Source organism: Scardinius erythrophthalmus (genome assembly GCF_964197995.2).
Source record: "Scardinius erythrophthalmus genome assembly, chromosome: 2".
Lineage (NCBI taxonomy): Eukaryota > Metazoa > Chordata > Actinopteri > Cypriniformes > Leuciscidae > Scardinius > Scardinius erythrophthalmus.
This window is the reverse complement of record NC_138222.1, coordinates 7,430,414-7,445,878: the sequence shown is the minus strand read 5'-3', so window position 1 is coordinate 7,445,878 and position 15,465 is coordinate 7,430,414. Positions and strand designations below refer to the sequence as shown.

The window sequence follows — 15,465 nt, the reverse complement described above, 5'->3', positions numbered from 1 at the left end:
GTGCATGCTCTTTGAGACCGTGACCACAGACCTGCATTATATGACTGACAGACAAGGTTTGACCTAAAAATATCAAAATTGAAACTACTGTGGAAAAAAAGACACCTACATCTTGGATGCCCTTGAGGTAAGCTAAAACATACCAAAATTTAATTTCAAAGTGAACTATCCCTTTAAACAGGGAAAATAAGTTGGGAGTGGAAAGTTCTGCACGTGATCTGACGACTCACAAATTAAAGAACACAGATGCAGCCGGATCATTTTCACAATGACCAACGCATCTACCAAGAGCAGCACAAATTAGAGTCTGGTTTAAGACATGTTTTTTGGGGTGGTAAAACAAGCAAATTGACTAATGCAAACCTTAGTAAATTGTGTTGCGTGATTCATTTAAATAATCTCCTCCGATAAATTTAGCATCTGAAAGGGAAACTCCTACAATAGCATATGCAATAAGGTCCATGCCTTATCCGTGCTAATTTGTTTACTACGTGTCTTGAGTAAATCCTGATGGTAGTTTTTTAACGGCAAAAGAGGGTTTGCGCTGACACAAGCTGCTAGTAAATCTGTCTTCACATTTTTGTGACAGGTGCTGTTTCCCAGTGATTGGCTAATCTTGAGTGACACAATGGCTTGCACTGTTTGTCACAAGAATTTAAAGTCGGCATGAAATCAAAATTTACCCTATTTACTTAGTGCACATTACAAGTCGAGTGGTGAACAATTAATCCAAAAGTTAATCCACAAAAGAAAAATAAAAGAAAAAAATTTGCCTTTGTAATCTTTAGCCAAAATCGGAACATTTGTTTCCCCTCTGGAATGGCGTTCCTTTGTCAGTTAGACGGCTTGGGATTAGCGTCGAGGTCTGCTGAAATCAAGCCCTGCCACCTATTCAGTATTCCAGAGATACTTCACAATACTGTAGTAAAGACACCTGGTATACGCAGAGTTTTATATATGTATAAAATCAAAGATGCAAAATGTGAATACCAATTTAAAAAAATGTCTGCCGTGCATAGTTAAATTTAAATTTCTGTTGCAGTTTCATAGCTTTGCTCTAACTAAAAGGAGAAACTGCAACATAATCTGTTTCCATGAATTATATAAAGATGATTATGTTAAGCACTATCAGAGCAATATCGCAAAGCAATAAGCAATATCACAAAACAACCTAGACTAAAAGCATGGCCACATGACAAAAGCATGATTTTGTTCTCCAACAGAGCCAGACACATGGAGCCTATTTATATGAATACAGCAGAGAGAATGGCAGAATGGTCAGGGAAAGTGAACAGTAATGGTCTTGTTCAGACACGTGCCTGATTCTGGCGCTGACCACAGCTAAATTTTACAACCCCAGTTGACAGCCAGTGAACACAATTCTGTTTCTGATGACCGTTAACTGAAGTGGACATGGAAAATATGAGCTGTGACTAGACAAGTGTGCCTCTACTGCAACTAAATAAATCCTTACACATCCCAGTTTCAATTGAAAATGATAATTTCACAGAGGGGTCTTGTACCACCCTGAAGATTTTTCTTTTGCATAACAATCTGCTGATTACACACTATCACTTAAGGTCCGGGTATACTTCATTTTCCATTTTTTGCTCTGTCTCGCGAGCCTTTCAATGTATACTCCTTTGGCCATGAGCGCAGAAAGACGAATTCGGCGCGTGCACAATATCTACTGGACTTTGTTCTTAAGCACTCAAGTCACTCGCACATGCGCTGTTGTACGCGCACCATCTGCGTGGACACAAAAATTAGGCTGCATGTGGACAGTGTGCAGGGACTACTTTGGGCTTTAGCCTTGCCACACCCCGTTTTTATAACTCCGGGCCCCCCCTAGGGGATGCGCCAACCAGTTTTGGACCCACTGCTGTAGAACACGTGTGAGATGATACTCACCTGAGTGGTGATGTCCCAGCCATCTTCAAGACTAACTAGTACGGATGATCCACTGTCCAGTAACTCCACCGCAACCAGAGCCAGCTGCAGCAGCTTGTGTAGCTGTTGAACACGCATACAGAGTACAAAACAACACATTCTAAGTTCCTGTACTTTTATTGTAATGTGATTGTGCACTGCTGACTAAGAGCTCTCGGAGTGTCTTGGCAAGGATCTTTACAGATAATATTGTTTTAGTGTCTGAGACGCAGTGGAGCGTAAGGCCAAAGGGGTTTGTGAGTGCATGGCTTTTAGTGTGGTAAGCAACTTTGTTTTGCTTTAATTGTGTCATGCAATTTTCCCATCTTTGTGTTGTATAGTTTCCCAGGGGTGTCTAGTTTTGAGGAAGGAATTACCAACAGGGTCAAAGTCACACAGGTCAACGTGTCTCTGGTTTTCTCACATTGCTATCAGTGGATTTGCCAGATATAGGCCAGTCACAATAAGGTGAAGGTGCAGGGGTAGTTTAAATACAGAACTGGTTTCTACACAAATAATGTGTGTTATGAGGTCATGCTAACCTGCAGCATCCATTCGCTCTCCTCCAGAGCCTTAAGGAACGACTCCTCCGTGTCTGAGGGCATGGAACTGGGTGCACATGCCCTCAGAAGCTTCTTGAAGGAGCTCTTCACCTGTCTGGTGTCTGCAAACTCAACCGGCACCAGTTCACAGTTCAGTGCTGAGTCCAGTTTTAAGCCCTGCCATGAAAAAGCATTTGGATTCGAATTTTTTAACTTTGTTTTGTTTAATTTCTGGAAAAATCATAGCATAAAAACAAACATTTGGATTATGCCTCTGGGTGGAACGTTGTGTAGAAGTTTTGCTTATTTACAGACCAAAGTCACAAATTTGTGTATCCAAAAAGCTATTATATTCTATCCAATACCATAAATTTGAGCAGACCAACTATTTTACTAATATGGATGAAATTAAATTTCCACTTCAAAGGCATCAACAAAAATTCAAAACAGACAGTTTATGTGCTAAGCAGGACCAGCCAAATAACAGAGTTTACTTAACTGTTAACCTCTCTGCTGATTTTTTCCAAATATTAATCTTCATTTTTACATTGAAGGTTAAAGGAACACATCATCGATAAGCTAAAAAGCAGCACAAAGTTCCTTCAGGCATCCAAATGTGATGTAATTTCAGCCAAAACAGACAAATTGTGTCGATAAATCAGGGCTTTTATAAACGGCTATTAAGAAGTCCTTATCTAGTCTTTGATTTATTATGCACTGGGCAGAACACTTTCAAAGTATTGCAGGGTGATATGACCTAGTACACTTCAACACAGAAATGAAAAAGCATTTTAGAAATGAATGCTTCTTTTGGCCTACTTTCTTTTAAAATTACAGCGGTTCATCACACAAGGTCAGCATCAAATCCTTAGCTTCTTCTCTCTAAGCACTGATAGTAAGTGTAACACCTTTACCCTCAAGTGAGGCTTTTCACCAAAGATGTAGAGAGCGGCTTGATGCTTGAGGAGTTGGGTCTGGAGGGTCTCAATGCCTGTAGGGGGCGCCAGATCCTTGCTAGCCAACCGCGCGCCCACGTCGACAGCGGGGTGCTGCATGAATCTGCTGCTAGACCGCAAACTAGCCCACACACCTTTCAGAGAGAAGGGGTACAACAGATGTATGAACACAGGTTAGGCAGGAGTACAAAAAAAACGTAATAAAAACAAACAAGCGTAACTAATAACGACTGAGAGTACTATATTTTTATTGGTAGCTTAAAACCATAATCAACTTTAGGGAAAATCTTAAATAAACATGTAAGGGGCAGGAGATATGTAGAAGTTGAAGTGTATATATACAATATATGTATATATATGTGTATGTATGTATATATATATATATATATATATATATATATATATAGGCACCCTAATACATACACACACTGGTCAAAAGTTTGGAATATATATGATTTTTTTTTTTTTTTCAAAAAAAGTTTTTTTGCTCAATTATTACTAGAGATTAATATGATTAATTATTAATAATCATTCTTGATATTATCAATGTTGAAAACGGTGTGTGTGTTTGTGTGTGAGAGATACACTAATGTATTCCTTTGGAAGCACTTCATCATATACTTTACTGACTTCTCTCCAGAAATTTGTCCTGGAAAGTTCAGTTGAGAATGACTGAGTCATGAATGTTAACTGGCTTAGTTAACAGGGTCAATGCGGCTGCATTTTAGTGATGATGACTCAAGTGACCTGTCATCAGCTAAAGCACTAAGATACCAGTGAACCTCACTACAACTGCTTCTGTAGTTCTGTAAACCAGAAAAGTCATTGGTAGCCTCACCTCAATGTGGTATCAATTTCAGACACTATGGATGATGGATGTATGGATAGAGGTAGAGAGCACATGCATAGTAGGTTAAGTATGGATTAGCTTAGTAAGAATGAGTAAAACAGAGAAACTATACCTTGATTGTGAATTCTTCCCTTAGCTGAAGCTTTTTGGTTTGAGTGAGTGAATAGTTTATCCCTGTACCCGAGTACTGGTAGATTAAGGGTGCAGGAGTTGGTGGTGGCACAGGGGAACAGGAAATAAAAACAGAAGACAAAATTCACACACATGCAACCATCACCCTTCTCTGAAGACAGGCAGGACAGTCATTAGCACCTCAGCTCATGAGACAGACAGGAGAGAGAAATGCTGGTTTGAGATTTGAGGTCGACCAATTTATGGAACGGCTCTGCTGATGCCAGGGACACACTACATGATTTTCAAAGTTGTTGGATCGATGTTCTTCTCACACTACATGACAGTCTGGGGTACCAATAAGTTGCTGTTGTGTACACATTACACAACATTTCAATAGGAAGAATCGCCGACAACTCTGTCTGTACGTTTCACAACCAAACATACACGAGAAGTGATATTGACCAGCATTGGCGCTTCTCTCAAATCGTGTCTTTGATAATACACACTACGTGATTATCACTCATGTGAACGCTCACCAATTTGCCTCAAATTTTGGGCATTTGTTGGTGATTTCTACAAAACTGTCGGCAAATGAAAATCATGTAGTGTGTACCCAGCATAACTCTTGACACGAATCATTTATGGCGAGCAATCGCTGATTTATGAATCGCTTTTATTGGTTACAGTTCTCAATCATTTTATATATATTAATTGGGATTATTGGGATTTCTGGTTTCACTATAGACTGCACACAGGATTTTATAAAAAACTATGTGAAATTTGAGCATTGGAAATCTGCTTTTTGCCCCCATAAAAATGATCTTATAGGCAAAATACAATATTGGTCAACCTCAATCTAAGATCACCTGAAGAATCATGTGAAGTATGCAAAGATGGGGCATCAATGAAGACAATAAGATGGCTGGAGGTTTACATGAATGACAGGAATTATATCAATGAGATGAATATATGAAGAATAGAAGAAAAAAAGGAAAAATAGAAAACGTATATATTGAAAACTAGATTTTTACATTTTCTGAAGAAAATGAGAGTGGTGCTTGGCCATACAAAACAAAGACAAGTCATTTCACTCGGCTGCCATCTTTGAAACACCTCTATGCATGCAAGTAAGCTGATCACCAAGCTTACGATTAAATTTCATATTTGAAATCACCATGAAATCTGAAAACAACTGTCTCATAAATTTTGTTTCTAAATGCTCGAATCATGACAAAAAACTGCTGGACCAGCTAATGCACATGCGCAGTCCTAAGCGCGCCTCTCAGAACACTGACTGTTTCTATAGGAACCAGAGGTTTTAACAGCAGCTGTAGTGATGCGAAGACTTTCCCAATCAGCGATTGGTACTTTTCTATAGGAATCCATATTGTGTATGGCACTTTCTCCCATTCATAGTAATATGAGTGCACTGTCTTTCTGCATATGAAGTCTTTGATACAAAACTAGCGTTTGGGTGTTGTGGGTGACCAGTAGGGCTGTCACTTTTGTGAAAAAATCCTGTTTGATTTTTGAGACAAGTGTTCATTGAATCGATTGTAAAATCGATTTTCCATGTCTAAAGACGTTTCCATTTTAAACGCCAAATATAGGCAAATCCACGGACAACTAACAGGCATTAGGACGAACGTAAAGAGGCCGCTTGAGACGCGCACAAGTCAGCATATATTTCTGATGATTTATTGGCGTGAAGTTTTGTGCACAATGACAAACAGGAGTTCAACATTCTCGAAAAACAATAAGTAGAGTGGACTGCCATAACATCACTGAGAAACATTACTGCAGGCTTCAACGTGGCTGTGTTTACGATTAGAAATGTCAAACGAATTTCACCTACGTAGGCGATTGTAGCCCGTAGCCCGAATCTGTATCTGTAAGCATGAGGCCATTAAAATCGATTCCCTACTTTCTTTTTTGAAACTTCTGTTGGTTGGTCCGATCGATTGTGCAATCGATTTTCGAACGTAAAGTGACAGCCCTAGTGGCCAGGGCATTGTTATGTGGTTCATTGATTATTCTTGGAGGTTAATTACTGGCAAAAGTCAAAAGAACCCACCCTCCAGTTTCTAAAGGGAATGTCTCCCCATGAAGTCACAAGATTTGAGATATCGATCATGTGGCACTAGCCAGATAAGACCAGAATCAGACCAGTTGATGCTTTCACTATTAACAATAAAAAATATATATATTTTACCAAAAATGAGGAAGTGAAAAATCAGTTCCACATTTCTGTGAAAAACACATGATGGGAAATGTCTTAGCTTGCACCTGCTTGAATATATTTGGCTGTGGTGAGACCCATCTGATTTCAGTGCATAACAGGAAAAAAAAATGAGTCTTCAAGAGCAGCTGCTATCTATAACCCAGATTTTGAGAAATATTACGAGAAACATCATGGAGTTAACATTGAGCCATCAGCTGAGACTTGCATCTTATACACAGTCTGTTAAAATCATGAGCTCTTTTCCAAGAACCCGACGCATCATGACCTGACATGAAATGATTTATGCTAAGACTAAGTTCAAAATAAGACATAATATTGTGTCTTATTGACACTGAATATTCTGTCCTCATTTATCCATACACATGTTGTTCCAAAATCGTGTGGTTTTCTTTCTTCAGACTTTCACATGGGTTTGGAAAGAAATGAGTGTGAATAAATGACAGAATTTTCATTTTTGAATGTCCCTTAACATAAAATTATCTCTCTCTCTCTCACTCACTCACTCACACACACACACACACACACACACACACACACACACACACACACACACACACACACACACACACGCGAGTGTTTGGTAATGGGAGAAGACGTGAATATCTGTACAGGTGTTTCTAACTACCACTCTAAATTGGATCTATGTAATACCCTTCCCATGATGTACAACAAAATACAAGACATGATCACAGCAAAGACCTTCCACTTTTATGCTTGTAATATCATTTTCAGTTTCTGTGCAGATATTGACCTTACTGGGAAGGTTAATACTTCTGAACAGTCATTCACAATGGGCGTTCTGAATGTGGCTAAGTGTCTGCATGTCTTGCTTTTTGGATTTTATGAAATTCTCTGTACTTTGGAGGATTGTGGCAAGTTACAAATATCTGCAAGTTCAGCAGAACCATCACCGCAAAAAATTAAAGAGCGGGCCAAAGTCAAAGCAGCATGATTTTGTGTATGTGTGTGGGAAGACTTGTGGTCTGTGACAGAACACAGATAATGAGATATCAAGACAGAAGACAGTCAACTAAAGATATCAGATGAAGGATAGGGAATTTGTTTCACGCTAAATATCCCCTTGGAGTCGACGGAAATGAAGAAAAAAGGCCAACGCACCTCCTCTGGTGAAGCTATTGGTGAAGGAAATGTCCAAATGGACTGGGGCCATCTTTGATATTCTTGTTGCCCTTCTTTCGCTTGCTAAACAGAAAAAGATAGACAGTCACACACCATGCATCACGTACAAACATGAGCAAACAAGACATCACAGCCCTTTCCAAACCCTAGTGAGGTGCTAACTGTCAAATACCAACATAGATAGCACCCTAACATTCAGTAATGGATTGAAACATTGAGCTGAAATGCTCTTCATGGGTCTGTTAAGTCACTCAATTATCACGCCGTCATTCACAATTTGTATCTAACCAGCATAGCAATGTATAAAACATTCGAATGTTAGGTAAAGCAACGATGCAAGGTATTCTGGGATTGCCGCATTTGTTTGCTTGACTTGCTGTTGGAAAAGCATTTATGTTTTGAACAAGGCTATGATGCCTAAATGCTTTGTAGGTAGGCAGCTCACAGGTTTGGGAAAAGAACACATCCCAGCGGTCACTGGATGTCACTGTAACGTCAAAAAGACGTTGAACTCCAATGTTGGGTGGATGTAAAATTTTGGATGAACATGAAAATCGGGTTGACAATCAAAATCGAATGTTGGCTTGATGTCAGCCCTCCAAAATTGGAGAGATGTTAAATTGTGGTTACTCAATACCAAAACTTATAACCAACAAAATATCAAAGTGCAATGATGTTAGTTCACACAATGACATTTAGCAGATTGTTTCACGTCAATATGATGTTGGCATGAGATGTTTGGAAGACATTGAATTTAAAAACAAGGACTTAAGAAAAAAAATATCAATCTCAGCCGACATCAGTATTCTATGACAAATTGACATTGGTTACTGTAGTGGAATTAGTTTGAATTACTAGATACTGGTTGTTGTAGTTAGTAAACATGTCAACTCATGTCATGCACAACACTGCTAAGTCAGATTCGGGTCCAGTCTCGTCGCAACCAATTCCACTACACTTCTGAATCTCATTCTGAGCATCAAGACTGAAGGTCTGTTTTGAATTGAGAGGACTTAAAGCTGCCATGCAGCACTATCATCAGAACTAAGATGAGCCGTCAACTGGTGAGAGAAGGCTGCCTTTTACCCAGCAGGTGGGTATAAATGAAAAATGAATGGTGGCGACAGAGCATAGCTGACGGGGCAGGATCTGTGTGGTCTGAGCCATCTGCAATACGGCTGTGGAGAGCAGTGAGTGCAAGGAGAGAGATGGATGGGAGGTGACCTCGTCATGTCCTGCTCTCCTTATATAACCACACAATTGTGCTCCAGTTCCTTTGGAGATCAGCCCAAAACATAAATAACATTTTGTGCAACCAAGAGGAAACCAGGAGGAGATAAGAGCCTCGAAGAACACATAATGGGGCAAAAACAAGCCTACACAAGAAGAATCAGGCGTTAAGTGGAGGATGCACCTGATATCTTTGCAGTACCTGGGGACAAGCCGATGAGGGAACGGTTGGTGAGCGTGTTGCTGCCGTGGGGTTTGAAGTAGATGGGGATGGAGCTGAGGATGGCCTGCAGGTATTTCTCCTGTTCCAGACTGCTGGAGGTCTCTGAGGAAGCCGGCGCTGGTAACAGCAAGAGAGCATTATTAGAACAGTTGTTTCTGTCTTGACTTATTATTATTCTCACATAGCCAGACCTTTGAATAAATCAGTGGTTCTCAACCAGGGTGCCAGAGAAAATGTCCAAGAGGACCACCACAAGATAACTTAAAATTACTTCATTATATTAAAAAATAAATAAAAACAAACCAAAAATCAATATGTAAACAGAAATCATATTTTCTTTTCCCCTATTATTTGTTTTGAAGAACATACAGAATCACAAAACAAATAATATTTTCTTTAATCTAACCAACAATCCCAGTTTCTGTTAATAACATTTTGAAAACAAGCATCATTGGCAGAATTACAGCAGAAATATCTTATGGGACCAATATGAAGACATTTGAATATTGCATTGGATAATGGGGGTCAAAAAGGGTCACTGGACTAAATAGCCAAAGGTCTGGTCCACATTGCAGCTTATTCTGGCCAAGAACCACCTACGACAGGAAGACTGAATCAGACATTGAAAAAGTGACCCACCACAGTTTGTTTTCTTTATGTTCTGTTTGGGGTGGGTTTTCTAAAAATAATAGACAGCCATGAAAATATTTAACTAATGCTGTGGTAGTTTGTGTGAACAACATGGCTACCTTTGTCAAATCCAGTGATTATTTCATCCTCAAAAGTGCTTGTTGTATCAATTTGGTACCTTGTAAACAAAAACCCTGCATTCTCATAGTCACCAAAGTTGCATAAAGTCATCAAATCAAGATTAGTGCTTGCCAGAACAATGAATCACTTTCCAGTGGTGTGTGCAGCATGCATTAGTCAGTCAGTGAACAGGCATGTCGTCTAGGGCTGAGAATAACCTTTCATCAAAATCATAATTTAGTTTTAGTCAGAGCAAAATATTTACACCCCTTTCACTGTAAAACTTCCCGAAGACAGCTTGGTGAACTCTGCATATTTTACTGCACAAACATACCTGCTGAGGAAGGGTTCTGAGACTTGAAAAGCCCAACAACACTCTTGCTATGAAAACCTCCCGAACGAAGTAAAATCGCTTTGGTGCGAGGGTGTTTCCAACACACAACTGGCAGACGGTTGTGCCGGTAGCAGCGGGACACCTTATGGAGACTGCTGTCCTGCACGGTGTGAGGCACCACCAGGAGACCAGGGTAACTGCAAACCACACCATTTAGAAAAGAACTCATGATTCAACAGCAATAGCTAAGAAACTGTTTCTTCTAAAAAAAATGGTATAACAATTTATGTCATTGTTTTTGATAGTGCACTCTGTTCCAAAACCTTGTGAGCTCCCCACCTAGACTTAAACAGCAGTTTAAAGTCACAATGAAGTGGAAGTATGAACAGATCTCAGAATCTTACGTATTGTGATGCACATCTGTATGGAAGCTTGTTCCCGCCATGGAATAAAACAATTTAAAAGAAAATTGCAACTTTTTATCTCGCAATTCTGACTTTTCTCAGAACTTTACAATTGTGAGTTATAAAGTCAGTAGTACAAAATATTACAAAATATAGAATTTAAACAAGCAATTGCGAGTTTATATCATGCAATTCTGATTTTATAACTAGCAGTTGCGAGTTTATATCACGCAATTCTGAGGGAAAAAAAGCTAGTTTATATCTCACAAGTTTACGACTCAGACTGTGAATGTCAGTTGAGTCTCACTGTTTTCTACAGTTGCTGTCTATGTAGGCATTAGACAGCATGGCTGCTCACCAGGTTTTCGAACAAAGTCTAGGTGTTGGGTTGCTTCTTGCCTGCGACATAATGAGTAGAGCCTGTTGACTGCCGTAACACGGAACTGCTCTCCGCTTTTAGACCGTGTGGAACTAACACTAATGGTACCCAGGCCCAGCCTCTGGTAGTCACGAAAACAGGCTCGCTCCACTAACTGCTCCATGGTGGACTTCTCTGAGGCCTTCAACGTGCTGCTGGAGGGCGGCTCTCCATCATCTGAGACTGAAACACATCAAACAAGTGAAGGACTGCTGACACAGCATATTTTGGTAACACTTTACAATTAGGTTCTATTTGTTCACATTATACTAGTTAACAAGAACTAACTAGTTTTAAAGTATGTCCAACTTTTACTAATACGTGTTTTTAAAAAAAAGCTGGATCTGTTAAAGGAGAACTCCGGTCAATTTTAACATTGAGCTCATTTTTTTGTAAATTTGGAGTGCTGTCAATACAGAGAACAACGACAAAAATCGGTGTTACCTACACCGTGTTATCCTCTTTTTAAAATGTGCGCCCTGTTGACTTCAATGGGGCAAGTTTTAAACCTGCTTTTAGCCTCTTAACATCCTTGATGTGTCATTACAAGTGCACAGCCAATGTGAGCGATTCCTTTAGAGTTAACACGGGTGAATCTGACTGCAGTAGATGTGAAAGATATGAATAAAAATGAAGTTAATTCGGCCAGCGCTCATACCTGTATTTACATCCTGTTTTCGGTAGAAGTCCAAAGTAGTCGATTGTCGAGTTCACACACGTGATCATAGGTAACTAAATATATGCGCGTGAACTCGACAGTAACCCAAATGTATTACTCACTGTCATTTAATGATAGTTAAAGCATTAACAAACTAATGGGACCATATTGTAAAGTGTTAGCAAAATTATTCTTTGTGAACTATACTCACTGGAGATGTCATCATCCTCATGCCACGTCATGCGACTGCCCTTCTCGTTCTTCTTAAGAGTGGATGGGCGGCCCATTGTGATCTTGCCGGCCCTTTTAGCCCCTTTCACAATGGTCTTAGATAGGGTGCTACAAGAAACAAGATTTTCATTTTAAGGAACAGTACACCCACAATTTTTGTCATCATTTACTCACCCTGAAGTTGTTCTAAACCCTTATGACCATCTTTCTTCCATGGAACACAAAAGGAGAAATTATTAACATCTTGGAAACTCGTTTAAATATAATGAATGTGAATGAGCACTGGGGTCACACAAAATTATCATTATTGTAGTACGTATGACGTGTGCTATATTCCAATTCTGGTGAAGCCATACAATAGTTTTATGTGAAGAATAGATTTGAAAATGAAATTTAAGCTGTTATACACTGAAAATCTTGACATGCGCTCTAGCTCTCGCTAGTGTGTTCAAAAGAGCTCTTTAGAGAAGTAGCAATGTCTAATTCATGAGTGAAATCTGTTAAAACAGTTTGCAAAACTGATCTGAATGATTTATTCACAAATTTGACAGATCCAGTACTCAAGTTCAGATGATGCAGTCATAGTGCTTAATGTAAGTACAGTTTGACAAACAGACTGGCGAGCATGTTTACATGCACAAAATACACTGATAACAACCAAAAAAAAAATCGGTGTATTGAAGTAACCTGATTTACCGGTTTATATGCAAATCAATAACCTGGCAATTCAAGTAAACCACATTTACAAGACTGTATTTAAAAAACACAGGTTATTCCCCAGTGGTGACGTCAAAATGTAAGCATCCACGTATTTCACTCAGGGTATTCAATTTATTATGTGAGTTGTGAAGAAAAAAAAAAACATAAAACCCCCAGAGTATTTCAAAATGTCAGCAGGAAACTCATTCTCCTCTCATATTTAAAGTTTCTACAACTGTACCACTGGAACTTAGGCTGCACCAGATGAGAACACATTTTTTATATTTCTTGGGTCAAAAAAGTCAGAGTTCATGCAATATTTTTCTCCTCCCCTACCGCGAAAAACACGCTGTGACTGGAAGCACTTAAACTTGCCGTATAAGGACGCGTTCCTGTCACATATCACACATGTGCACTTCAATAAGACGACAGAAGGCAGGTTAATGTGTTTAAATACCGGGCGAAATCGGGGTAAGGGGCAAAAATCAAGCTCTGTCGATTTATTGATTTATTACCTAATGACGATAAAGGAAAACGGGTTAACATGTTTACACACTGTCGATGCACTGATATAAATGTATTGTATGCCTTACGAAGGCTTAAAATATAGTACAGAGCTGTATGGTGCACACTTTTTAATGCTTGACAACCCCAGTCCTTTTTTTTTATTTCATTTCCACTGGAGAAAGAAAATCATGTGGGCTTGGAATGACTTGAGGATAAGTAAAGAATGATAGAATCAGAATTTGTAGGATATCAAGGGTAGTAAAAAGAACTCAACGCCGAATGTTAAATTTACATTATGTCCTCTCTATAAAACGTATATTGCACTGACCGGAAGCCTGTGTTCCTCTCTTTCTGTTTGGGTAATATGAGCTGTGGTGCCATCTGTCCTGCTGCAAAGGCAAAGGTGCTGAAGATGGATGGTGGGTAGCGGATCCGTTGCAGGTGTTTCCTGAAGATCTCTACCATCTCTGAGCTCACCTCCTCGTCAAACGCCACCTTAATTAGCTAAAACAAAGCAGGATATATGATCAGAAATTACCACGGTCCAACTACCATAATAGCCAGATTTACAGAGTATATAATGGACCATTTTCACAGACTGTGATGATGCCTTTTCAGTTATTAACACTGTATATCTAGCAACGTTTTTTTTATATTTTTATTTATAAAACACTATTCTTTGTGTTTTCTTACCTTGACAAAGGTTCAATTACATAATAGTTACTACTGTTTCTAAGACAACAGCTGAGGGAGTGATGGCAAATTTGACATCTTTCTCTCTTCTGACCAAAGTAATCAATCTCTTTATTTTTTCCTCTTTTGGAAAGTCATAGAATTGCTATCGTTTTTTTTTTATTTTGCTAAAGGGGAAAATGGGAACGCAAAAACTATATTTGTTGTAGTTTTCGTTCCTCAATATAGAAGTTAACTCAAATATGATGACTTCCGCTTCTGTGGAAGACGGAAATGTGAAAAGCGTCCATAGTTCAGGATAGAGCCGCCACACCTTCATGAAGCAAGAAAATCTGCAAATAATCATTTGAAATTTTTCAGGGCAAGAGAAATGACTTGCAGAACTGCTCAGAGCTGGATAGCAGTATGGAACAAGACCTTTTCCCACTTTTCTGTGGAGAACAGTCCAAAAGGAGGTTTGGCCACGTGAACGCTTGTCTGCGTGACCCCATATCCCTCAGCACTCTTCTATCTGACCTGATCTCTCCTGTGGACTGCAGGTCTTAATGAGGGCTTGATAATGTACCCCAGACACCGACTGCTGGCAGTCACACGTGGGCAGACCAGCACAGATGACCCTCCCTTCAATACATGGCCTGATTTTATAGCTTAAGTTAGTAAAACGATAGGAATGAGCCATAAAATCTTTATGGCCCTATAGTCCATGCATAGTGAAGAGCACAACATGTGCTTCTCTTGCTCTGTCCTCATCCATGAAGAGACTTATAATGAGTCGAGCAGAGAGAGCAGTCTAAAACGTGCACATTCCTCTTCAGCAAACATCCCTGCTTTAAAACAGACCGCGATTGGCTCATTGAAATCGGAATGACTTTTTTGATAAAACCGGGGGTGGTGGTGAGGCACAACAGAGAGGTCGTACTGTATGCTCAAACCAATATATAGGCATGTACGGAAAGCTGACCACTTCAAATAATGGTGTCTGCGCGCGCAATAAGTGGGCGGGCAATATGCTAATGTTTCGTCTTGATGTCACAATGAAGCGGCTTATGACTCGTTTGAAAAACTCTTTTTGAGTACTTTTTGAAAGACAATAACTTTATATACGGAGCATTTTCAGATTTAAAACTTTGCATGATGTTTTCATTCACTTAGAGCTATGTTACACACTACATGAAAGGTCATTTTCAAAAATCCATAATAGGAGCTCTTTAATGACGGAGCCATATATGGGCCATTCTACAGAATTGATGCAAACTGCTGTCCGACAACCAAAAAACACAAAACAAATTTAAGTATTCAAATTTTAGATGTTTACTAATATCCTTCTATTATCTATTGAATCCCACAATAATATTAAAAAATATAAGTAAGCTTAATATATATAAAATCATCATTTATTGGGTGCTTTCAATTGGGAGTTGGCTGTCCCGAACCCTAACCCCTAAATTTTAACTTGCGAAAACGATACTGAAATGTTTTTTTCTTTTCTTCATTGTTGTTTTTAAAAATATCTTATTTTTAAATCATGAAACTTTATGTAAAAAA

At 39.1% G+C, this 15,465-nt stretch overlaps 1 protein-coding gene across 6 annotated transcripts in view; it reads right to left on the bottom strand.

Annotated features, from left to right (window-relative positions):
• The window catches only part of sbf2 (SET binding factor 2), a 137,277-nt gene that overhangs the window by 12,905 nt on the left and 108,907 nt on the right, over positions 1 to 15,465 (bottom strand). For 2 of the 6 annotated variants that reach the window (XM_081393517.1, XM_081393519.1), the window contains exons 24-33: positions 13,556 to 13,731; positions 12,002 to 12,129; positions 11,114 to 11,315; positions 10,311 to 10,507; positions 9,188 to 9,343; positions 7,753 to 7,836; positions 4,390 to 4,464; positions 3,386 to 3,561; positions 2,472 to 2,648; positions 1,912 to 2,013 (exon numbers count right to left, since the gene is read on the bottom strand). In XM_081393517.1, coding sequence (XP_081249643.1) covers positions 1,912 to 2,013; positions 2,472 to 2,648; positions 3,386 to 3,561; positions 4,390 to 4,464; positions 7,753 to 7,836; positions 9,188 to 9,343; positions 10,311 to 10,507; positions 11,114 to 11,315; positions 12,002 to 12,129; positions 13,556 to 13,731 — 1,473 coding nt within the window. The remainder of the gene's footprint in view (positions 1 to 1,911; positions 2,014 to 2,471; positions 2,649 to 3,385; positions 3,562 to 4,389; positions 4,465 to 7,752; positions 7,837 to 9,187; positions 9,344 to 10,310; positions 10,508 to 11,113; positions 11,316 to 12,001; positions 12,130 to 13,555; positions 13,732 to 15,465) is intronic. The other 4 variants (XM_081393518.1, XM_081393520.1, XM_081393521.1 and 1 more) reach the window with 4 other exon arrangements.